This window comes from Callorhinchus milii, unplaced genomic scaffold, assembly GCF_018977255.1.
Source record: "Callorhinchus milii isolate IMCB2004 unplaced genomic scaffold, IMCB_Cmil_1.0 Scaffold11, whole genome shotgun sequence".
Taxonomy (NCBI): domain Eukaryota; kingdom Metazoa; phylum Chordata; class Chondrichthyes; order Chimaeriformes; family Callorhinchidae; genus Callorhinchus; species Callorhinchus milii.
In genome coordinates this window covers 8,891,842-8,918,476 of record NW_024704752.1, presented here as the reverse complement: position 1 = coordinate 8,918,476, position 26,635 = coordinate 8,891,842, and the positions used below count along the sequence as shown (strand labels likewise).

At 40.5% G+C, this 26,635-nt stretch overlaps 1 protein-coding gene across 1 annotated transcript in view; it reads left to right on the top strand.

The window, feature by feature from the left end:
* The window catches only part of LOC103176018 (SPHK1 interactor, AKAP domain containing), a 34,887-nt gene extending 8,715 nt beyond the window's left edge, over nucleotides 1-26,172 (top strand). The window contains exons 4-12 of the mRNA XM_007889357.2: nucleotides 7,531-7,590; nucleotides 7,826-7,963; nucleotides 13,191-13,449; nucleotides 14,478-18,219; nucleotides 19,828-19,989; nucleotides 20,914-21,000; nucleotides 22,116-22,168; nucleotides 22,262-22,446; nucleotides 23,481-26,172. Coding sequence (XP_007887548.2) covers nucleotides 7,531-7,590; nucleotides 7,826-7,963; nucleotides 13,191-13,449; nucleotides 14,478-18,219; nucleotides 19,828-19,989; nucleotides 20,914-21,000; nucleotides 22,116-22,168; nucleotides 22,262-22,446; nucleotides 23,481-23,627 — 4,833 coding nt within the window. The 3' untranslated portion in view covers nucleotides 23,628-26,172. The remainder of the gene's footprint in view (nucleotides 1-7,530; nucleotides 7,591-7,825; nucleotides 7,964-13,190; nucleotides 13,450-14,477; nucleotides 18,220-19,827; nucleotides 19,990-20,913; nucleotides 21,001-22,115; nucleotides 22,169-22,261; nucleotides 22,447-23,480) is intronic.
* Nucleotides 26,173-26,635: the final 463 nt, after the last annotated feature.

Here is a 26,635-nt window from a genome sequence, read left to right as displayed (position 1 = left end):
TCATTACAGTATAAGTTGCATATTGTAAGTAGTATATTTGACTCAATTCAATTTGTAAGTTTAAAGTTTAGGATTTAGGTTCTCTCTTATTCTTCGACCTTGACGGTGCTCTGCAATGTGGGCTTTTGCTCCTTCACCTTGGTTTCGTGGTTTTTAAAAAAAATCCGTTCTCTGTGGAGATTAATTCTTCAACATAACTAACTTAAAGCCACGCTGGCGCCCTGGAATGAGACTTGTAAAGAGCAATCTGAACGCAAGATTAAGATTTTAAAAATACCAAGCCCTTACTGAGTGACTCAGAAAATCTAAAGGGTTTTTCCATTAGCCTCAGATGGAAATCTTGTCTCAGCTTAATCCATGACAATGACCTTGAAATAACATACAGAAAATAGATGGCCAATTCAGTACATCAGAAATTGAACCAATGTTGTTGTAATGCTTAGGTAATTCCTTAGATTGAAGTCAATTTTGCCTCCCCCAATCACAGTTGATTATTTCTGGCAGTGACCTGATTTGGACACAGTGGTTATTTACTTGAGTGGGAAAGCAGTTTGGAGAGGAACAGAGGCATTTAAACATGATGCTTAATTATTGTCCTGTGTATTAAGTGGTAGATGTCTGACTGATTTGCACCCAGAGATATTTAACATCTGACTATTTCGAAAGCTGCAGAGTACTGGTAAAACTCACAGTCTGAGATAATAACCTGCAATGCAAGTTGAAATCTTGTGAATTTGGAATAAAACTCACAGGCAGGAATATATCTCGGGTTCTGTTGAAAATTGAAATAAGATTTAAATTTTTAAAACAGACTTTGAGGAGTTTCTGTGGCTTGAGACCCAATGGCATGAACTTTTTCTTATTCAAATTAAACATTTATAGGTACATTTTAGAACACATTTTTCAAAAGCTGTCAACAGACTGACATGTGAAGGAGACTAGCAATGTATTGTACGATACATTATTCCAGCAGCCATTTTTTATATGCCACTGTTGGTAGGAACGAGTCAGAAATTTTAGTAAAATGATGACAGCAACAACAAATTACATTTGTATGATGCCTTTCACATCAGGAGGACATCCCAAAGCGCTGAAATAATTATCAAAAAACATTATACGAAAGAGGCTTCCAGAGAATCGAAATGTATAGTAAAAAAGTAGAAAAACACCAGCAACTACTATAGTGAGAAGACTATAGTGATAGGCAGGGCACATACTGTTGAAGATTATTATCATTATAAGATTAATACTCTTGGATTGTAAGGGAGTGGATGCTAGCTGCCAAAAAGACATTGTAAAAGAACAAAACTGATAAGTTGGACTGTATACAAGAACACAATGGTTAGATTACTATGGGAACTGGCACAGGGAAAATGCAATGTCTAGGTCTTTTCTGCCTACGGTTAACCTGCTTACATTAACTGACCAACTAACCAACCTTTAAAATAACAGCCAAACTGCAAACTACCCAAGCACTTCATACAACTGAAGACATAGGTCACTGGGGAACCAGTTATAGAAGCAGGGAGTCATTCTGCATTGTTTTCCCATCTCCCTACACTTTATTGCACATTCACTCTCGGTCACCTTGACCTTTTCCGTCAGTACTCTCAGATCTTTTCTCCTATTTACTGAGGTTTGCATTCCAAGTGACTTTGCAGATAAGGAATGCTTGTGAAATAAACAAAAATGTAATGCAGAGCTGGGAGGATTCATTACAAATACACTACCACAGAACCACAGAAATTTACAGCACAGACCTTTTCTAAGGACACAATATGTTTTTATCAGTTTGTCAACTGGATGGTTCTAAATAAGTAATAACCCCCATCCACCTCCCCTCACAAACGCGCACACTCTGTATGATACTGGCTTGATTGTGGAGTCCTGTGGTGTATTGGTTGGAGCACTCGCCTCGCAAGCGAGAGGACCTGGATTCGATTCATAGGCAGGGCAAAACTTTAGGCATGTTTTCTTATTCCACATGCTTCTGTTTACCTTCTATGGGGGTAGTGATCCCTTCAAAATAAACAAATAAATAATAATAATTTGGTCACAAACAGTCGTAGATTGAAAATGACCAATTTATTATTGTTTTTTGTTTTTGGAGGGATTATTATTGGGCTCTGTGTGGAGTAAGGAAACTTGCCCAAGGTTTCGCCCTCTGCCTGGAATTGAACTCAGGTCTCTCGCTTACAAAACGAGTGCTCTAACCACTGAGCTACAGGACTCCACTTGACTATTTGAGATAGTCAAATACTGCATTTGTTGAGCCTGGATTATTAGAGATTAAGTCGTTGGAAACCCCATAACATGTTTATAGGTCTTTACAAAACAAATCTTGGACTTAAGTAGTTTTGGAAAACCCATACCAAACACACAAGAGCACAAGGACACACTGAAGCGTGAAGCTGTGTTCCTCTAGGCATGACAGCCTCATAAATCTGATTAAGATATGCACTGCTCCATGATCCAGTGTTTGAGTTTTAGTGCTTAGCTTCGACTTTTGCTTTCTGATGTCCTAATCCCTACCTGACCTGCACTATCTTGTGCAGTTTGCAGTAAATATTGCTTTACATCAAGGTTTGTACTGTTTGAATTGTCAAAGTTAAAAATAGCGAAGGTGAAGTTAAGAACCTAAGAAATGAAACGCAGCAGCCAATTTGTGAAATAAAACTGGCAGAATACAGTAGTTATGCCTAATTACTTTTTTAAAAAAAGGCTTTAATGACTTTTGTCCAAAATTTACATTAACATTCAATGTAAGGATAAAGATATTCTGTCTTCTTGAAGTATTGTCTGGGGAAGAAGATCAGCCACACATCATTACTGTGGAAGTGATGTGTTCAGTCTGATTTACGCCAATACGTCCTGTGCCTGTAAACAAACAGTTTGCCAGCCTTTATGTTTTTTGCATAACGAAGGCAGTGTCCCCTTAAATCAATAAAGGTACAAATGACTTTAAAATTAGCTTTTGAGGCAGATGCTGACAAGTGCCATTTCCCACAGATTTTATTTCACTACGAACAAATAACATTTCGGGGAATTTGTTTTCTGCCTCAATCTCCTTTCCTGAAAGCTTTAAATCTCTTTACGTTTCTGTTGGCTGCCCCCTAATAGTGACAAAGAGCAAGGAGTGTTGGCTGGCTATTCAACTACTCTCCGCACCCAATACACACATACTCCAGCAAAGGTTGCTGGACAAAAATCAAGAATGTGAATCCTGGCTTAATTTCCCTTTCTGTCATCAGGCCATTGTGGCCAATTGTAGTACCCAACCACTACCCTGACTAAGATCTCAACTCAGACCAGAGATGTACCCCAGGTTCTTCCCATCCCTCAACTACTCATTGGGCAGGGTGAAACGTTAGTCAAGTTTCCTTACTCCACACGCCTGCTTACTTAGCAGTAGGAACCTGGTTGTTAGTCGATTGGCAGATCGCTTTTCTGTGGGTAATAATCTCTTCAAAACAAAAAATAAATAATAATTTGGTCACTCAATCCACGGCTGTTTGTGGGCTACTGCTGTGTGCAATTGGTTGCCTTGTTTCGCCCACAAAATATACAGTCAATTCACTTTGCAGTATATTCTGTAAATCGTTTGAGATGTCTCGAAGACTTGATCAGGGGCTATATCAAATGAAAGGATTATTATTATTTTTCTTGGATAAACTCGCTGAGCCATCAAGAGGAAGTTTTATGCCAATGGCGGTTACCATTTATAGCTGAAACACAGTCTACTTTCAGGTTTATTCTTGCTTTTGTTTCCCAGGCTTTCTCCATTCCTGGGTCGACATGACAAATACTGACCTGTGACAGACGACAAATTGGTTATGAGACATTTTTATTACAAATCGGGGCTCGTGAAAGAAGTAAAAGAAGAAAACACTACCTGAAATTAGGTCGAATTCTGACCTGCCCTTAGCTCTGTCCCCTGTCTGCACTTGCCTCAACTTTATGTTTGAATTGGTCATTATTTCATCTTTGCTTTGTATATCCACTTACCCTCTGCCCTGAATCATGTTCTCCTCTTTATACTCTGTACTCTGCTCTCTAATTTGAACTATAATTTATATTTCTAACTCTTCATTCTAAAGTCCTTGCTAAGAATGCCAGATCAGCAACCATGGAAAATTCTGGAAGTGACCAAGCGGAGAAAATAAGAAACACAGGCAATTAAAAATAAAAGTTACAAAGCACAATTATGGAGCAAAATTTTTTAAATTGAGTAATATTTAATAATACGTTCTGAATTCAAGTATCACTAAAAACAAGGAGAGGGGAGTGCAGTATGTGATATTATTATGATGAATCATATTGCATCATGTAATACAGTACATTTCTCTTTCCAGTTATTGTTCTCCCCCCACCCGCCCAGTTGTGGACCATTAATCTAGTGAAATACGGTTCATTCTTAGTCAAGTCTTAAAAGAAACAGTCAGTGAAAATCCTGGTCCAACCTTGCTCATTCAAGCAGTGGGTCTGCAGCACAGAAGCCCTTAACAAATATAAAGGTAACTGAAACCAATCAATTTTGAGCAGACAAAGTGAGTTTGTGATTCAATCACTTGAGAAGAAATGGCTAATGTAGCAGCACAGAGCACCAAGTGCAGCACTTGTTTTTTTGCAAGTCAAATGTTCAAGGTCATCTGCAAGACCACATAGACATCAGTAGGGCTTTTATTAATGCTGAAAGGTTTTATAAAGTGCTTGTCTAGACCAAAGTGGGGAGAAGGTGTTGTGTAAGAATACATGGATCGTGACCAGGTCATTTTATTAATCATGTTCACAGTTTGCCCAATCCCCACATAGATCATTAGCAAAACTCCAGAATCATTATCAAACCACAAATCGCTGCTATTGAACACTGGCTTACTGGCTTTTTAGAAGGATATTAGACTGTAGTTGGAAGGGAAGAATGAGGAAAGTTAGGGGTACCACAGTCTTAAAGAATGGGAGCTGGCATGACACGTGAGTTTTGATTTCCACACGCTGAATCATATGCTTTGAAGGACCTTCTTCATCCAAACTGTTGTGATCTTGATGATACATAAATGCTGAGATGTAAAGAGTAAGGAGAAAAGGCAGCAGGATGGCACGGGATAAAAAGAAATCTGTTACCAATCCAAAAACTCACAAAAAAAGCAGAGAATTGAGTTTCGAGTAGAGGAGCTAGGAACAGGCCAGACTCAGTGGACTAAATAGCCCACTTCTGAACTACAATTTGGTTTATTAATATTGTTCTCATTTTACTGAAAGCCTGATGTAAGTAAGATAGAGAGAGTGAGTAAAAGGATGCCATTTAATTTGGATGTTCAGATGAATTCCATAAATTCTTTGACATTCAGCCTCACATTCCTGTTTGAACCCTTTGATGCCACAGCCTTTTGGACTCATCCATGTATATTTCATACAGTGTGACTTCTTGCTTAATTACCTCCAATCATATGCAATGGTGTCTTTTTCTCCCCTCCACCCTACCCACCCCTATCTGCCTGGGCCATCACTCTTCCAGAGTGAGCGATTGGTGCTGCTGTCACAAGCCTGTCAGCTTGGGGACTGCACAATCCGAAGGCACAGGTTTTCATTTTAAAGCTTCATTAAGCAGCTCTCTACACCACAGTGTCTGGGTAAAACAAATTGCCGTTCATCTGGAGCTTAAGCCAGATGGTGAGAAACTGAAAATCTGCTGACGAATCTCCCTTACAATTCAGGAACAATTTAGGTTAATAAGCTTGTAATGTGCAAGTGGATCAAGTGTAAAGGGTGTACATGAACAGAGCGTTCATCAAAATGTTAGTTGCTGCATTAAGGTTGCATTGAAGGCAAACTGCCATCCAGGGAGCGAGTGGTTCACATTTGAAAACTGACTCTGATCAAAATCACCTCTCAATAGGTCACTCGAGGCACAATGTTATGGATTTACCGAAGAAACTTCAAAAGCTCCATAAAGACAGAAGGAATAAAAAAGCATTTGAAATTGATCTAAAAGCAGATGTTACACATTAAGACCAATATGACTGTCACACTACAGCATTCCTCAGGATTTCCAGAGCTCTGTGTTTAAAGAAATTACTGTACTGGAGTCCATTATATGTCTTCCTTTCCTGAAGATCCTGGATTACGCTGGGATCAGCCAGATGTAGATGTGCAGCCATCAGATAGCCACTGATAACACACATAAATGCTGAGTGAGCCAGTCAGTGAGCGTTTGAACACTATGCTACTATGGAGAGGTTTGGCATCTTGATGCCGTCTTTACCTGCCACACATTGAGTGAATGTGGAGGATGAAAACTGTGAGCGCACTGCACACATGATGTTATACATGCAGCGTCCTGGACACCATGACTCCCATCATGCTTCAACAACAACAACTTGCATTTACGTAGCATCCTTCACACGAGGTAGCATCCCAGAGCACATCACAGTGGCGGAGTCTCACAACAAGCTAGGGGGAGATGGAGGGAGGAGGTGACCGTAAGCATGATCAAGTCCGGGGGCACCCAGAAAAGCACAAGCCAACACAGCCAAAAGCAAAACCCTGAGGATGTACTTATTATTGTAAATTATTCGTGGCATACAGGTCACTTCGGTTAGTTATCAACAGTGCCCCAAGGCTAGCCCCTCCATCAGCAGCAAATGGTAAACTAAACTAACAATAGACATTTTAAATTGCAATACGTGAACCAGTAAAAAAAAGTTTGTACTGAATTTACAGCTGCTTCAGAATCCATTGAAGCCGAATATAATATACCATTTATTTTTAATGGGAAATGATGTAGAAGTCCCTTGTAAAATAATTCAACGCTGTTCAGGCCAACGAGCAAAAAAGGGCCTTGGTTGGCAAAAGTCACACAGCTATCACGAATAGCTGTGCGATTCCAGGTGACTTTTGTCAGCCAAGGTCCTTTTTTGCTCATTGGCCTGAACAGCGTTGAATTATTTTACAAGGGGCTATTCGTGATACATTGATGTTCAAAGGGACTTTAGAGAAGAGCTTCAAAAGGAAATGACACCACCCCATTCGTGGTGCTGTGACCTCAGTTACATCTTATCTGAAAGTGGCCATGAACAAATCAGCACTACCTTAGTACTTTACTTAGGCCTTCGCCTACGAATACACAGTCACTACACTTCACTAAAAACTTGTGAAACACTTTGAGATGTCTCAATAACGTGATAAGGCGTTATATCAAATGCAAGTATTGTCATCATGATTATCATTACTGATGTCAGCTTAGATTATGAGTTCAAGCTTTTGTGTAGTCGTTCAAACCCACCTCTTTCCGTCCCAGACATGAGTGTGCCACCATTTCAGCCGAACTGTTTATGCCAGTAGTGTGAAGACTGCATCACTGGTGCATTCAGGTGTTCTAACACTGCTTCTGGAACAACAGTGGTGCCTCATTTCTTCTGGATTGATTTTGGCAGCGGCAGCATTACGAGATAAATGCACACAGTAGGGACAGCATTGATCCTGTCAGACTCCACCTGTGATGTACTTGTATTGAATATGTTGTCTCTCCAGATCTGTTTTGTGAACCTGGATGGACTAGAAGCAGAGAATGACAATCAAGAATTGCAACAGGTAAGGGATTGGGAGCAACACTATTTTTGTTTGAGTTGTGTGTGACGTTCCCTTGGTTGGAGAAGACATCTCAAAGTTTTGCGTCCAATTTCTTTTTGAAGATTGCTTATTAATAATACTTTTTACTTAAGGCATTATCATAAATAGCCAGAACAAAAGAGGGAGTGCAGTATTGTATATCTAAAAATAAGAGAGTGGCATGGACAATATATAAATTTTTTCCTTTTGAATCTAGAAATTAGCTTCCGTCTCTTCGGATCTCCCAGACCTCATCACTTCACTAAACGTTTGCCAGCTCAAAGATAATGAACTCGTCCTTGTTAACGGATTAATTTCACCAGAAAATCATCCGGAGAACTCGGATGATTCCCAGGTAGGAATCTTGTGATTTTGTGTTGTAACGGTGCAGTTGTCTAACACAACAACAACAACAACTTGCATTTATGTAGCACCCTTCACCCTGGATGGCATCTTGGAGCGCTTAAAACTAAAATCCTGAAGGTTGGTGTAATTAAAGTTGTTGAAGCTCCTCTTCATTACCCAACCACCAACATTGACCAGAGTCTAAAAATAATGCCACCTCAGACAATGAAAAGAACCCAATATCCAGGCAACAGCATTTTTTCAAAGCTACCATGCTGCAAGTGTACATTAGAAATGTAGCAACTATGCTAGGTAAGCTATTGAACAGTGTGTTATAACACAATAAATATTGTATTGAATACAATATGATGAGTAAACAAGAGCTTTGAGGAACAGGGAAAGGCCTTTAGGCCCAATAACCCTGTTCCATTTGATCCTGACACCCACTTCCCTGCATTTTCACCCTAAATGTATCCCCAAATCCTTTCAGCAAATTTTCCTTTCAGAAAATTATCACAGGCCTAATATCTCTTAGCCTTGAGCATTGCCTTAACATAGTACTAATAATAATCCTTGCATTTGATATAGTGCTTATCACGTCTCAAAGTGCTTCACAGAATATATTGTAAAGTGGAGTGACAGTATTTTGTGGGTGAAACAATATAACAATACAAGTTTGTTTCGGAAACATTTAAGATTGTGCAACTTTTGCATTTTTACTCCTAACTTTACTCTTTATTCAATTTTAACTAGTATTGTCTGGTATAGGAACGCATCACTGTTGTGAACATCCTTTACCAGAAATGTGTTGTTAAACATGATCTAAATCATCTGATCTCATCAGATCAGGCTGCTGCATCTTCAAGTCTGTTCATTCACCCCCAACATTATGTCTCAGGGGATTATTCCGCTACATTATGTACCTTTAGGATCTCCATTAAGTTCCTTTTGTGCTGATAAATAACTATCACAATTATTACATTGTAAAAAAAATTAAATTATACATTTAAAATGTAATAATTTAAAAGGCAAATAGATAACTACTTGATAGACAGGAGTATCAAGGGATATAGAGAGAGAGTAGGAGGGTAGAATTGAGTTGTGGATTGTCCATGGTCTTGGAAAGTGATGGGACAGGCTCAATGGGCCAAACTCTTGCTCCTATGTTTCTTAATCGCAATACATTCATTTATGAAAACATTTGCTGAAGTTAACAGACGGCGAAGAATAACACTTAGCCCGAAACAATGAATTCGTCATTTGATACAAAATAATATCCAGCATTAATGTTTCCTAAATGACGCTGCTCTGCCATGCTGTTATTTCTCTCGCTGAGTAATACTGAACATTGCACAAAGTATGTAATACACTACCTACCAGCTGGGATGTTAGTAAACATTTGATTTCATTGAGACTTCTAAATGAGGAGTCAAGGCACTTCAATGCTGAGGTTGGAAAGAGAAGGAGAAAGGAAAGATTAAGCAAGAAGAGTGGTTAGATTATAACAATATTGGGTTTAATAGCCTGTATATTTGTAGGGAAAAGGGATGGAGGGAGGAAACGGAACAGAACTATAGATTGGAGCGCAACCTGATAAGGGGATGCACATGGTTGCAAAGAACAGATGTTAAGCTAACAGTGTTTTAGTTCGATTTGGTTAATATTACATTAATAAAGATACTCCACATGTTTGTGTAACTTTATTACTGCAATATTAATATTTGTATTTCAGTGCATGAGCTGAAAACAAAGCCAGCAGCCCAGGGAGACAGCAGTTTCCCTAAACCTAGGGCTAATGTTTGGTAAGAAATTGTGCGACAGAAACCCATTACTGGTATTTTATTCTGAAATATCAATTGGGGAATCAATGCTCATCTGCGAAATGATTCATTCACTTCAGTTTCACGCTTCTCTACATTGGTTCATTTCATAATCACTTGGCATCTAATGAATAAAATTGCTAAAAACATAAGAACATTAGCAAAATTAAGTAATAGTCTCCATAATTAACAGGGCAGAGAAAACATCAGAGATTGCAAAACCAACCCCAGGAAGCTGATGAAGCAGTTCATATTTACAGTTCAATCCTTATCGAAAGAGGCTGATCAAGAATCTGTATTTAGGGCTATTTGCTACTGTAAATTTGAACTTTGTCCTTTCATTCCTGGAACTATGAGTTTGGATCAAGCTCAGACTAATGGTGTGAACATCTCTGCCAGTGCCATGCAAAGTATCATCTTATTAGCAGTGGCGCTTGCTTATTTTGACTTGAAAACATGACTGTTATGATGCACGCAACTCTTAAAAGTAAGTACCACTCAACATCTTTAATGAGGTTGCAATCTGAGTCACTCATGCTGATCCTAAATTGTCACTGCTAACATTTATTTTATGTTCACAACTCTGTTGCAAAATTAATCTGGACAGGCTTAATCCACTTCCTTTTTTTAAACTGTGACGTCAAGGATCAAAACCCAAATATTTCAGGACACCGCAAGGAGTAGGAGACAAAGTATTGGTTAGATGATTCCAAGCTTTTAAACAATAAATGCCAATAGACCCATAGAAATTTACAGTGCAGAAGAAGGTCATTGAGCCCATTGTGTCCATGCTGGTTCTTTTAAGGGCTAGCCTTTCAATCCCATTTACCTGCCTTTTCCCTATTTCCCCTTTAGTTTACTATTTTTTAGTTATTTATCAAGTTCCCTTTTGGAATCCAATATGGATTCTACCTCAACTACCATTTCAATTAGCAATCCAAGGCGATCCAAATCTTAGCATCTCCTAATTTGCCCATTTGCTGGTTTGCTAATTGAAATTAATGCCCTCTGGTCACTGGCTGACTGACCAGTGGAAATAATTTCTCCCTATTGACTCTATAAGAGCCCCTCACAATTTTAATGACCTCTATCAGGTCTCCCCGCCCCCACCTCCCAATCTTCAGGAAGAGAAGACTCAGAGTGAACAAGGAGTTCTGAGGTCTTTAAATTGTGAAAGGATTGAGCCAAGAGTTGGAAATAGCAGGATGAGTTTTGATTTTAACAGCACGAGGACATATGGAAGAAGAAGTGCAGTATTTGGAACTTTAATGAGTGTGGGCCCACCACACAGACACACGCTTTCATTTTGCTAGAACAAAAGGTGGAGGTGGTTTAGATTAATGAACAGTTATCTGGGCTGGATTGCAGAGATTTATGAATTGGCTGTTTTTTTATTTCTTATTTATAGTCCAAGTGTAACGTTTCTTGACGAACTATGTGGACATAGATTCCACAGCGAGGTGCATATCAAAACCTAAATTGGTGCAATCTCACTTGTCTGTCACATGTTTGCCTTACGCAGAGTGTAATATGTACAGCAATTCTCACTTTGCAGGCAAAATGGAAATGTGGTGAATTCTCCCTGGGGCACTATTAATTTCTGTGCTATTTCTCCATTAAAATCACAACTTGCTGTGATCAGGATTGCTTGTATTTTTCACGCTGAGAGGCTTGTCAACATTGACAATGCTCATATTTATTAAGTAAGGAGTCCATGTTGAGTCCAGAAGGACTTGACTTAAATTGAGGTGAAAAATAAAATTCTCAAGGTCTAGTTTTCAGTTGTGAAAGTCAAGATTTACTAAAATAAATATTAATTCAGTGAGATCTGAATTCAGCTAATTCTAATTCTACAATGGCTACAGTAGTGGAACTGCACAATTAATCACTTCTAGCTCTATAAAGGGCATATATAACTTTTTGTATATATCCACCTATGGATATATAATATATATTTGTATTTGAATAGCTAAATTACAGTAGTAATATATCCATTAGCTATATCATAGTATGTGAGCTGTCAAATTATAAAACAGCCAGAATAGCAGAGAGAGACAAAAATTCCTCAACCTATCAATGTAATGCCAATCATTTTTAATTTAAATTTAACTTTTGGCAAATATTTCAGGAAGGCCTTTCTAGAGAGAGAAAATTGTTGAGATCAGAAATCACTAAAGTTAAATTAAGTTTATTGGGTAAAAAGATTTACTCAGAAGGCACATTTGATTAAGTAATTTACTGTCACAGTCTGACTCGTAGAGATTTTATTTTAATTTCATTGAAAGTGGATAAAATAATAATAATAATAATAATCCTTGCATTTGATATAGCGCTTTTCACGTCGGGAGGACGTCCCAAAGCACTTCACAGAACACACTGTAAAGTGAATTGACTGTATATTTGTGGGCGAATAAGTTAAATTGTAGCAGTTCCCAAACTATTGGTAATGGTTGATTATATATTAATTAGGTGGCCTACATTTTTCATTTGGAAGGCTACGCTCAACTCACCGTGTAGAACTGAGCTTTGAACCCAGTCAGAATTTGTTCTGGATTACATTGGAGTAGATGTGAATTATTCAAGTCATCAACGTATACAGAGAAGAGCAAATGCGATTTGTTTTCACTATCTGGGGATCTATTGAAGGGACTTCATACAGACCTGAATGGAAAGGAGACTCCTTTAAGGGAGATTGATGTGTAATTAACCTTTCTGGTGCTATTATTTGAATCCTTGAAAAAAACGATTACTCTGAATGTTATTCCAACCTCCAAAATGAGGTGGGCAGGAGGAGGAAAAGAGTTGGTAAGTCAACCATCAGAAATTCATTTTAAGATTAGGCTGGGTTTCAGAGTCTAGTAAAAATCAGGTCAGGTGAATAAAAAGTCAAATTCAGATTAAAAAATCAACAGAATTGAGGTAGAGGTAAGGAAATGAGACAGGGATCAACAGGTGGATTAGTGCCGGAGTCTTTAGAAACATTTAATCAATATTTTGTGGTAGATGCTCATTTCAGCACATTAGGTTTAATATTACAGTATTAAAGCCTATCCTGACATATGGATGGCTTGAGTGCTGTAATATTACTGTACATTTCAATATCACAATATGTCTCCATTTACATTCTGAAAAATATAGTTTTTTTAAAAAAATAAAACCTAGAGTGAGAGAAATCTATTCAACCCCATCAGCCTGCTTCCTTCCAATTCATGCGTATCGTGTATGGCCCTCGGCTGATTCAGTTCCTTAAACTCTCTCCCTTGGCAACCACATGTAATAAATTTGAGTCCATCACACCTCCATTTTGAACCCTAGTTGCCGTTTCTAACAGTAGTACAGAAAATCCCATCCGTTGATCGAGTATGTTAATCCTACCCAATTATTTGGAAGACCAGTATCTCTTCTCTTCTCTTGCAGTGTCGCAGACCATCAGACCTGTGTTTAGTTCAATGCGCAAGAAAATGTAGGAAGAATGATGTGGGCTGTGTCATCTATGAAATAAACAAATGCTTGATTGGCTTGGAATCTGTTCAGGCGAAAAGGTTACAGCCTCAAGGCAGCTCCATTCGCAAGGCAGAGGATGACACCAATTGCTCAGTGTCATCTATTGAGGAGGATTTTATCACCGCCTCTGAACACCTGGATGAAGAGGAATATGAAATCAACATCTCAAATGGTAAGATAATATTTAACCCTCATACTGCCACAGAATTAGGGCAATGTCATTCTCTCTTGACCCATTGTTCCTGTGCTTTAACAGTAACAGTATGATACTAATGTTGAATGTTAGGAGAAGCTTCATTATTGTAATATTTACCCTAAACTACAATTTTAAAATCAAAATTTTAAATTACTGATTAACCGTCTCCTGTTTTTCCTTCTTACCCATTATCAGCCCTATTTTTATATTTTTGGACTTTACATTTTCTTTTTCTGTCTAACCTGTACCATGCTCCCAAACCTCTTTCTAATAAAAATGAAGTTTGAAACCTGTCATCTTACAATCAGACCAGAAGTGTCACAAGTTTGATTGCTGGTCTGCGCTCACTTAGCTGATCTCAGCTGGGGTGGTGAGCAGGGATGTTACAATTGGACTCAGTGGCCCTGAGCTAAGGATGGAAAATCAGTTCCCGGTCACTATCCTTTGCACCATAATCCCTTTAAAGTGCAAGTTGATGGTGGTTATTGGGTCAAGCTTGGCTAGGATGCCCCTGGTGGTCAAACAGTTTGCTGGCATTTGCAGTCTTGGTTGGCACGGAGTGTGGCCACTTGAGCAAAGTACTGGAGGGTATGGACGACAACAGCAAACAACAACTAACTGCATTTATATCTCACCCTATACATCGAAATGACAAGGTGCTGGACAATGAAGGGTTTGCACCCGAGCTGGGGGCTGGAGTTGAGAGAGGAGGGCGGCAAGGGAGGTGGAGGTGGGAGGATGACTGAAGGTGCGGTCAAAGAGGAAGGTCTTGAGACGGGACTTGAAGAGGGCAATGTAGGGAACGAGGTGGACGGACTCCTGACACAGTGGACAGTCTCAGTGCCTGAACATGGACAGTGCCTGAGGAGCTGTATGGTGGCATGAGTCAATGACTACAGGAAAGGAGAGGGAAAAGAAAAAAGAAGAGATAATTGGGAAAAGAAATAGATGTTTTTAAACACAGAGAAACTGACACTTATACTTGTAATTATATTTTTTCACAGACACTTTGAGGTTTGGTAACTCAGACCCATCAAAAGACATGAAAAAGTTAAAAGGAAAACCTCGAAATCTCATGCAGACTCGACAAGACAAAGTCCTACACGCAAAGACTTGCCGCGGTGACGAGACCTTCCGAACAGCAGTGGCAAATTCAGGCGAGGAAAATACCAGGCGGGTCATATGGAAGCTTCAACGGGAAAATCACGTTTCTCCTAGTTATAGAGGGAAAACCAGTAACAAAGCTGAAGAAGACTCTTGGAGAACTGAACCCGTTGCCTTGAGTTCTGTTGAGAGAGGACAGCTCGCCTCCTGCACAGCTGAATGGGCTGGTCAGTCGCTTCAAAGGAACCTTCAAGCAGATTTCATGGATACTAAGGCAACTGGAGATCAACCGAATGTTTCTTCATCTCTTGAGGATAATGAATATGTAGAGGGTGAGTATGCTTCAAACTTAGCAGAATCTGTTCTGCAAGATGCCTTTATCAAGTTGTCCCAGTCAGAAGCCACCTTTACAACTGAAGCTGCAGTTAGCATCTCGGCAGGAAACCACGCTGCCCTTTCAGCCTGCGATGTGAAAGAAGACCCAAACCCTCCTTGCCCATGGAACATCCTTCCCAAAATTGTTATCGTTCAAAGCCCGGACAACTGCGAGAATCCTGCAGAGTGGCAAGAACCGTCAAGCCCAACAGTGACCTCCTGCCTTGATTCTGATCATCTGGTAAAGGATATGCCTTGTGCAGAAGAAGGAGCCTCCAGTGCATGTCATGACACAAGTGAACGTTCACCCACTCCTGTAGAAGTAGCACTGGCTTGTGCAGCTAATGTTATAGGAACTATTTCAAGCCCCCAACTTACTGAAAGTTTACAGTTGGACCAAGCCTTAAGCGATGGATCAGAAAACTCGTCTTACGAAGGAAACATTGATGAAGACGGAACCTTGTTAAACCATTCTGAATGTGATGGAGTGGACTTCTGCTTCTCCTCTGCTCTCTGTGGCGTGACTCAGGTGGCCAGTGCTGTGGCAGTCGCAGGCTTAGGCGACGGACCAGACCTCAGCTTTTCTGTGGCTTCAAGTGGCCTTTTATCTGCCGCTGACACATCTGCTGCAATTCCTCTGCAATGCAATGTGAGTGTCAGCACCTGTATGGACAACTTTGCCTACAGCATTGCTGAGGTGCTGGTCAAAGAAGCAGCCAATGTTCTCCTGAAGCCAGACCTTTACAAAAGTGTGGGAGACTTTCTTGAATCTATGGACAAGAAGTTAATTGAAACAGTGACCAAACCCAAACTATCCCAGTGGGAGGAATCATCAAGAAATGATTTTGCCCAGAATGTGTCAAATTTAATTGTGAAGCATTCCTTCCAAGAAGCTCAGAAGAGAGTGGGAACAACATGCCAGGCAAACGAGACCAGTTCGGGGATGGATCTAAATAATATATTTGTGGACAGTGCTCAAGAGTCTCTTTTCAACGTGATCTATTTCACGTGTCGGAAAATCGGGGACATTGGGAGACACAGTGATGCATCCACAGTCTTTTCTGAAGATGATGGCTATGACTGGAAGGAATTTGATTTCAGTCTTAAGCAGAGGGGCAGGATGTCAGAGAAATCATCGCAGGATCACAATAGCGAAGAGAGCTTTGAGAATTTTGACCCACCAGCTAATTTCCTTTTTGCCCAAGAAAGTCAAGAAACTGCAAAAAGTTCAAAGGAGGACAGACGTGGATCCTATGTGTCAGGCTTATCTCAACAGATCGACCTGAACTCCATGTGGCTTTACAGAGAAGGGGATGGGGATACTTTGAGGAACGATCAATTGAGATCAAGGAAAATTACTGATTTCCTTAACCTGCAGCCTCACCATAAAGAATACGACAGAGATTCCAGATCTTTCTCTGATGAGAAGCTTGACATAGATACTGGATACAGGGATGTCATACCAATGTCCAATTACATGTGTCCATTCACAGAAAGCAGAGAAGCACAAAGAGTCAAACGTTCAGCAGATAAGGAACAGAACTGTGTTTTAGTAGATGGACAAAATACCATTAGCCCGTACAAATCTCCATTGCACGCCACGCAGCCAGCAGACACCAGCCTTTCCATCACAGGGTTTGCAGACCACGTGTCCAAAACGGTTGTTTCCATGGCAACAGAGATGGCAGCAATCTGCCTTGAAAACACCAATGCAAAGCAACCATGGTTCTGCCCATGGAAACGAAAATTCGGCGATCCAGAAAAGTTTATGACAGCTCAAAGCACAAGCAGAGCATCCTTGAGGAGCAAAGAATCACAATCGGTCGCCCCAGTCTCCAAGAAACTTCGACCGCCCAGACTTAGTGAGATCAAACGAAAAACTCAAGAGCAGCCTGAGCTCAAAGAAAAGCTCATGAACCGAGTGGTCGATGAATCTATGAACTTTGATGATGTCCTGGACCCAATAAACAGCTTTGCAAATGACGTAGCTTCAAAAATTGTCAACTCTGCAGAATTGGCTGTGATTGATTCTGTGAGACAAGGGCAGGGTCTGGCTAGAAATCGGCTGTTGTGCGATAAGTGGAGCAGAGGGAAAGCCTCCAGTTATGAAAGCATCCCAGAGGAGACCACTGATTCAAGCAGCTCTTTGGGCATCCTGGGCTCAATGGCCAGGCTTGGCCAGCCGATAAGCAGGGCCAGTTCCATCTCCAAGCAGTCGAGCTGTGAGAGTATCACCGATGAGTTCTCCAATTTCATGGTGAATCAAATGGAGAGTGAAGGCAGGGGCTTTGACCTTCTGCTGGACTACTATGCGGGGAAGCACGCCAGTGACATCTTGAGCGCAGCTCTCCAGCAAGTCTGCAGGAAGAATGGTCACCTCACCGTCAACACTACCTGCCTTTCCAAGCAGTCAAGCACAGAGAGCATCACCGAAGAGTTCTACAAATACATGCTCAAGGAGATGGATAAAGAGAGCAAAGACAAGACTAGCAAGGAATGGCGTAACTCACTATTGCCTCCTGCTGGACGCCCAGGCATTTGTCTCAGGCAATCGTCTATGCCAGATCGGCGTGCATCAGAGGGGAAGTTAACTGTGACTCCCCCAGTGAAAGCAAACTCCTTTGATGGGTTTGCCCAAAGTGATCACAGAGATACACTGGATGTATGTATCAGTCACACACCAGCCCCCAGCGCCCTTTACAAATCACTGACCGACTCCTGTTTGTATCAGAAGTGTAAATCTGACCGCATCACCGAAATGCTGATCAATGAGACCTGGTCCAATTCTATCGAGGCCCTCATGAGAAAAAATAAAATTATTTGCATTAGCGCTGAGAGCCCAAGGGACGAACACTTAGAAACTGCAGCTCAGCCACACGTGGAGCAATACGCCAGCAGGCTAGCAGCCAACATAGTCAATTGTGGCAAATCATCCCTCAGTGGCCAACTGGACCCCATTGAACCTTCACAACAGGAGGCTGGGACAGAAAGTAGAAAACGCGAGTTATCTGTGAGCTCCAGAACAAAGCCAGAGGGGGAAAATAAGTCTTTTCCGCAACCAACCAAGAAAGAAAAACTGTCACACTGCCCAAGAGATGTGCCTTTGATTCATATAGAGAGTGATCAAAAAGGAGAGATCAAGGACTGCTTTCAGGAAATACCTGCCATCAATGCTAAAGCAATGACTGAGAAGAGATTAATGGAAAGGAGACATTCTGAGGTTGACTCTGATGGCATTGGTGGGTCAAGTTTGAGAGCATTCAGCAGGTACGTAATGCATTGAAGATGCCAAATGTTGTTTGTTTGTCCTAAGCTAAACTGTGCCAATTTGGACTCCTGACTTAGAGGAGCTTTCCCACTCTGCCGAAATTTTCTCCCGAAGACTCCCCATTCCTTACCAGGGTTCAGTTCCACAGCTGCTCTCTGGTACCTCACCCCAAATGTCTTCTTCTCATGCAGGTCTAGATAGTGAATTTCAATAGGCTATTTGACTATGTGTAGTTATCACAGCCAAGCCCATGCAAACCTTTCACCATATCAACATCAAGCAGAAATAGTTGGACAGCAATAACCTTGACTGATCTCCCCTACCTCTTCCTAGCCCTAGTAGTTCATAGGCCAATAAGAGCATTCCTCTGTTGCCCCAGCACAGATTGAACTTTCAGTTAGTGCTACACTGGGACAGAGTCTTTGGTCACAAGGCCATTGGGGAATCTGCTAGTTTAGGTATCTTTAACTCTGCAAAATGGTCTCAATAGATGCCCAATAAATTATTCAGATTGGATTCCATTCCATGGGATGGTCATCTGGGATACTCTCCTTGACAAATGTGGCAGGACAGGCTTGTGACGTTGGCTGTGTTAAGTGGAGCTAAGCTGTTAGCCATCCAGGGAGACCGTATAGCCTCGACACTGGCAGGTTACTCAAGGTCGAGGAGTAAATATTAGCTGTAATAAAAACCTTTTTACTAAATGTGACATTAGAAATTACTAACGAGGTCTTTCTTTCTCTGTTGGCTATTTTTGGTAATTATTCTGTCCTGGATAATTGTGTCTGATCTGTATAATTCCCAGAGGCACCTTAGTATCTTAGTACAATAGTGAGTCTTGTATCTCCCATAGGAAAATATATTTGAATTCCTAATGAAATATTCCCATTTCTGACAAACCATGTACAACTTGCCTTTACCACTGACTCTACACAACCCATGTAAACCTCCTGAGGGAAATGGCTGCATAGATGCTCCCTGATCCCCAAAAGGAATAGAGCAAAACTTCAGATCATCTCCACTATTCAACTTTCCGAAACAGACTCGAGGGGCTGAATGGCCTACTCGTGCTCCTATGCTACTTATCCTGACCTACGGCGCAACAGAGACAACAGTACTCCACTCCAGGAGCAGATATCTAATGCTAGGTCTGATACAATACACCCCATCCTCCCCTAACCAATTCCAGCTCAAAGCAGTTAAATGTGAATGGATACCCGGATGGGTCTGGTAGCTACCTTCTTTGTAGTTGCAGACTGCCATCACCATTTTAGATTTGCAGATGTAAATATTAACCATAAGATTACTCAATTACTCGATTGCCAGATAGCACCTGAGGAACAGAACTAGAGCACAAGTCAGGAGAAAAAAGAGGTTAGTAGGAAACTAAAATGGTTGGAATAATGTATCAGTGAACATGTCTAATAGCAAATTGTTAAAAAAAAAGTTTTGCCCATAAAATATACAGTCAATTCACTTTACATTACATTCTGTGAAGCGCTTTGAGATGTCTCGAAGATGTGATAAAACACTATATCAAATGCAAGGATTATTATTATTAAGTTTGGTGTCACTTAACTACTGCTTCTTGATATTTTCTGAATAAGTGTTGCAAAGTGTCCAGTCTCAACGACATTGGACAAGGCCACCACTGAGGAGACTCCCTGCAGTCTGAGCACCAGTGACGAGAGTATGGGCAGTTGGTCACAACTTGTTAATGAAGATGACCATGCAGAAGACAGCAGCAGCTATTTACACCTTAGTGAGAGGTCAGTGAAGAATCTCAATATGGGGTATTTGAAGGATGGCGGGAAGCTAATGAGAGCTTTCTGGGATGAGGGATTATTTTGCCTCGCCTGCTATAGCCCTACTAGGCAAAGACCTAATGGGTAAGGTGGTCCTAGCTGGACAAGAAGTGGGAAGCTTTCCAGACAGGGCATTCAATTGCAAGATATGGCGGTTTTAGATGGTTATACTCCATACAATACACAATCTGGGTCCCTAATCCTTGGTCTCATGGACCTCTGTCTAATCATCTCCAGAATCATGTAAACATGGTGCAAACAGGGTGCATACCTCCATTGCATATTCAATTCCAGGCCCAAGGGAATTGTTTAAGTAGATTACGTATGTGGAATTCTGTCTGGTTTGGATACTCTTATATTGGATGTCTGCATGTGTTGGACACCCAGCTATCCAAAACAAAAGGGTTATATGTGTGGTTTATGTTGAAATGAAGTAGGGTGGTTGTACTGTCCTGGTAAATTGTTCAGTCGTAGCTGGTTCAATTCCAGCAATTAATATTTTGAAGTACCTGAATGCCTTGGCTATTGCCAACCACAACTATATTCTCTAGGTGTAGGCAAGTGTAGGCAAGGTGTAGGCTAGGTGCTTCCCTCCAACCCTCCCCCAGGGAGAGATTACAGATTTCAGAATTCTCAACCAGAAACTCTGCTCCCTGTACGTTTTCAGCAGCTGGAAACAACAACTACATTTGTATAACACCTTTCGCGTCAGGAGGACGTCCCAAGGCAGTGGATAGTGAAGGATTTGCACTCAAACTGGGGGTTGAGATCAGGCGGGCAGGGTAAGGAGTTTCCACACGTGAGCCGCCTGACCAAAATAAATAACTAAAAGATATTTTAATTGTGGAAAAATGTCCCTATTTAATTCTGCATTGTCTGTTTTATCAGCAATGGGAACAGCAGCACCTCCAGTAGTCTTGGGCTTGTGGAGCTTGATGCCTACCAGGAAAATGGAACAACATCCACATTACCCAGGTCTGACCCCTACTTTCTCTTCAGAAACCAAAGGAATTTTCAATTAATGTTTATTCGGCAAGAATTCATCATTGTCACAATTTTATTTTCTCTCCTCAAACGTAAGGAAGAACCTAGGAAGTTTAGAAATTTCTAAAATTCTCTGATGACTTGCTTAGTAACTTGGTGACTTGCCTAGTGTGATACTGAGCCACACAGTACAAAAAGGTTCCATTTCAGTGTCTTATGTGTTAGCTGATTTCATGAAGGAGGTAGTTGAGAGACAGGAGTGCTACAGTTAGTTATTATTATATTAGTTTCAATATCTGGAGGAAAGGAGGGAAGGATCCACTCTAGATAATAATAACAATCCTTACATTTGTTCACGTCGTTGAGACATCTCAAAGCGCTTCACAGAATAATAATAATAATAATCCTTGCATTTGATATAGCGCTTTTCACGTTGGGAGGACATCCCAAAGCGCTTCACAGAACACACTGTAAAGTGAATTGACTGTATATTTGTGGGCGAACGCGGCAGCCAATTGCGCACAGCAATAAATCTCTTGGTGGAATGATTGCATGATTGTTTCGTTGCATGAGGGAAGTGTAGGGCTGAATTCTCTCCCAATAATGTGTCTCAGCCCAAATTTCAGAAGAGCACTTTGCACAGCCTCTGTGGACATTTTCTATTTACAGAACACCTGTGTATTCTCTGAATGAGATTACTAAATTTTACTGAATAAATAGAAGTTTTGTACGGTCACTAGAAACTAGGTTGTAACCGCCCAAACCCATTTTATATCAGACAGTCCTAACCAACAACAGATAAAGGAGACTTTCATTCTATTAGTCTTGCCTGGACTCAAAGTACTTGGAAATGAAATGGCTATTAGCGGACCATTTCATCTCATCCTGCTGCAGCATCAAGGTGTCTTTTAAACAAGTCCAAACGTTTGGGCTCAACTACTCTTCCTGGTAAAACTGTTTCCACTGTTTTTACCAACTGCAAAGTGAACCTAAAACTGGCAACTAAATTCCTGAAAGTAAAATAGAACCTTTGCTCTGGTTAAAATCATAATTGCCAGTGAATTGCAAATAATCCTGTTGGAATGTTTTGTGTTTCTCCTTGCTAGTGAGACTACAAGAGGAAAGGTCAAAGGGAAAGAAAATCAGGAACGTTCTGATGGTAAGATGGGAATGCTAATATTGTAAAGTAACTTTCTGACTGTTCACCATTTAGTAGGTGCTTATAAACACAATGAACCATTTGCTTCTGCAGAATGCACATCTGGATTAACAGTAGGCCCATCCAGTTACCACAAGGATTTTCTTGTGATGAACTTTGACCTGAATCCTGACTATGTAGACTTTGAGTTGAGAGCAACATTGCAATGGATAGCAGCCTGTGAACTCGGCCTTCCAGCAATCTATTTTAAAAAATCCCAAGAGAAGAGGATTCAGAAGGTAATTTCTTACTTTGCTTGTGCCTGGTTTTATTTTTCTAATAAATAACTGGACCATAGTAACTGACTGCGAGTGTCAGCTATTGCCGCCTTTGAACCAACTTCTTGATCAGTGTTAAGGATCACCACTTATACCTATCTGAATCAAGCCCTCATATTTCAGTCGGCTGTCTGGAAATTACCTAGAAGGAAAACCAGGCAACTAAGTCTGTTTTTAAATTAAGTCCATTTTACCCTTATCTTATGATTTGGATATGTTAATAATAATCCTTGCATTTGATATAGCACCTTATCACAGCGTTGAGACATTTCAAGTGCTTAATAATTATTACGTTTCCAGTCACTGGGAAAGTAAAGCTCAGAACATAGGAAATGTGATCCCATGAATCCTGCTTCAGACAGGGGACCAGGTGACCACACTATCAATGCAGTTCACCATAATTTGGCTGAGATCCAGTAAGTAATGTCTAGCTCCCAGAAATACTGAAACACCTTGTTTGTTACCTTAGGAGCAGTGGGATATGGTCTGATCCTGTAATCAGATTGCCACATAGTGAACTCTGATCTCAATTAATGACTGGGTTGGAGTCTAGGCACTTCCCACAGGATAAGGAAAAAAAACCTGAACATCAACAGCACTGTGTTGATAAGGCTTTTGATTTGTAATAAGGAAGCTGGGAGAATCCTGCCTCCTAATAGCATTTCATTGACTATTTTTGCTGGAAGACAAGAACAGGAGAAGATACAACACTAAAATTCAACTCAGTTACCAGTTCACTACCAGCAGCGGGTGGACACAGGAACAGCAAGTCTGTCGATGACAACTGGTGAAGCAGGTTTAGGGACAAAGGTGGTATCATAATGAATACCGCTGAGTTTAAAGATTTAATCGTGTTCTTTCACTTCCCTTCATTGACAGTAATTTCCTGTCATTACTGATAATTTGCTGTAATATTGTGCAAACAGTGTTTTATCTCTTCTTTCAGCAGTCCTTTGTGTTAACATAAAAGAATGACTGATTTCTTCTGCTTTCAGTTTTTAGATGTTGCTCGCTTTGCTCATCAGAAGGCCTGGAATGTTGGAGATCTCTTTCTTGCAGTGCTAGAGTACTGCAAACTCCAAGAGGAAGGAGGAAGGTCTCCCCCAAGGAGTCTGTTTGACTGGCTTCTTGAGTTTGGCTAAAAGATTAGTTTGTGATTTTTAGATAGAAAAGGCATCATAGTCAATTGTAAGACCTTTCAACGTTTTTGACTGTTCCAATGCCAGCTTGTGTTCTTGTTGGAGTGAGATGTACATCATTTACACATAGGGGTAAACCAGCAGTACTGTACACACCAGGTAAAAGCTGACAATGGAATTTGTGTCCAATAAGAGGGATTTAAAGCTCCCTTGGTGGCTAGTTTAGTAGATTGATTAATTGTCCAGCGTGGGACTGAGAGACACAGACCTGGAAGGTCCTAGGTCTGATTCTTGGCCTGTGAGAGTTGGCTGATCTCAGTTTGGATGTTAACATTGGCCAGCACCCCAGAATAGGAGGGAGGGAGGGAGAGAGACAAAATTCAATAGGTTTTTCTTTCACGATTGTTATTGATTGATCCTTGTTTGAAAATACAGAATTGTAGAGTTTAAGTGATGATGTGATCAGACTTAGGACAGAATTGTTTGCCAGCAGACACTGTCTAGGCTCATGCATGGATGACATATTTTTAAAACAGACTGTCTAGTCAAGAGGCAGAACCCGAAGAAGAGTGCAGAAAATCACAAATGGAAATTTTTCAAGAGTGATTCACTGGGTTTAGAAGCTGTAATACCAGTTCATTTGCAAGATCACAAGAGGTGTTAGCCTATTTGATTTCATCCTTCCAGAATGCCCCCTCTATCGTCTTCCTTTTGCATTATTGACTCATTGGGTTAATTATGCACATCCAAATCATACTGTCTTCCTTCCCAAAGAAGCATTAAACCAGTTTCGTCCCAATCTACTGATAGGATAGAGTGGCCACTGTTCAACATCAACAACCAACATAGCAGAATAGTACTAGATATGAATAATCTATTCTGTTTATCTTTTGTGCACTATACCTCTGCAGCTGACACATGCACACACAAGCTTGACAGTACCAGATATCAGCAAACAGTCAGCTTTTACCCAGTGTGTACTGTAGGTGTGTATTTGTGTGCTGTGAATCTTTTAGAGCAGGCTGGGATATTGTTCTTGAAAGAATATTTTTGCAATCATCTTATTAAAGCTGTGTAATGTTTGTACAGTGAGCATGAAAGTTAATACAGCCAATCCTTTGGCTGGTGTACAGATTTAAGCAATATGATTGCGACAATAAATTCAACATACAGTAGTGACGCTGTTTATATTCTGCTGAATTGTTGCCCAAAACTGTAGTCGTGTCTTAATGGAGACTTCTGAACACTCCAAGCAGCAATCTGTGCTGTCCAAAACTAGAAAGTCGCACAAAATGGAAATTGTGTTTGTCGTGGGGGGAGAAAGAGACATTCAAGATAGTTAATGCATTTGCAGTCTTGAGGCCTGTTCCTCGTGGTGAAAAGGGACATCTTTCACATGACATGTGCTTAGAAAAACAAGAGTCTATCACTTATCAATAAAATTAGAAATAAGTTCACTATTGTTAGTGATTTGCTCATGATAGATCCCATTGCTTTTTTTAAGGAGAAAAAAAGAGGTAAATTCAGGGGCATGTGTTATTTGTCACTGATAGTCATGATCATATAATTGCAGATTTCACCCCATAAAAGTTGTCATGGTTGTATATGTTGAAAAATATAATAGAACTTGCTCCTCTGTAATTTAGGTTCTGCCTGACTTATTATTTTAAGCCTTGATACTTTAAAAAAATATGATGCACAAGATAAGAAAGAAGGAATCTTGGCAAAATGCACCTCTGACAGGCCAGTCAGTGGTGCAAGACGCTATCAAAGAATCAGTCTGACACTTCTCCATCTGCATTGGGTTTAAAAAATTCCTGCTATTTTATTGTTCATGAAAAAGCAGCAGTTCTGCTAGTGCCGGTTCTCATTTAAAGCTGGTAAGTGGGTCCCCCACTCTTGGGGGTGAGCGCAGGCTGCAGAGCAAGCAAAACAAATTACGTTGTCAGCTCACCCAGTTCTAAAGCAGAACTGTCGTAAAACTACTTGATTCAGAACACTTTGGTTACCTAACAGAAATCTTGTTTAGAATTTTGCACTCCAGTTAATTCAATTATATTAATTCATACCGACTTGTTTTGCAGTCTCAGTGCAATAGAGCACCAAACAATAACCTAGAAAGCTGATGTGCATCTCATTCCTTCATTTCCTTCCAAGCTTCTTGTTCCTGATCGCCATGGAGTGACAACCGGATATAGCTCAGCTGGACTCGGTGTAAGGAAAGAGAAAAATTGGGTGCAAGTCCCATATAGCACTCACTGTCTGGCCTTTTACATAAAGAATGAGCCACTTGGACAAGGCACTAGAGCATGCCTGAACCCCAAGGAACCACAACACAAGCCACTATAAAAGGCGTCTGAAAAAAATTCACCCCCCCAAAATCTGACAAAGTTCCATTTAGGGTTAACTATTTTGCCACATAAAATGGCGTGGAAATGCTCTGTACATTTCTTTTGGGTCTCCCCACAACATACTCTATTTTTTCTGTTGTTCCATAAAACTGAACTCATCTTGGATGTAATTTATTTACAATAAAAATGTATTAAAGGTGTCAAGAATGGTTTCTGCCTCTGAGTTACAGCACTCTTACTTTCTCTCCACGCCCCAGTTTTTTTTAATAATGTGATACGTAAATATTATTATGACCTTTATTTGCCAGGAGACTCAAAGCTTTACCGACTGACAGTGTTTTGGGGTCTCCGTTTCTCCAACTACAGGATACGTTAGTCTGATGTTGTCACATTGGGGTAAGTTCTATATAGGTTACTCCTATCCTTTGTCCTACAGACCTAGTTTCTATCGCACATCCTCCACTCTCCTGGTTCTGGTTTGCTACTTGTGTCTCTGCCCCTGTACTCTGTTGGAGAGAAAGCAGTCGGGTACAAACCCCTCTTATCTAAACTCTTTCATGACCTTTCACTAAACTCTTGCAAACTGCCCCCACTTTAAGAAGAGCATTAGGTTTGCAGAGAAATGGATAGCTCCCTTTGTATTCATGGCAGCTTGATAGG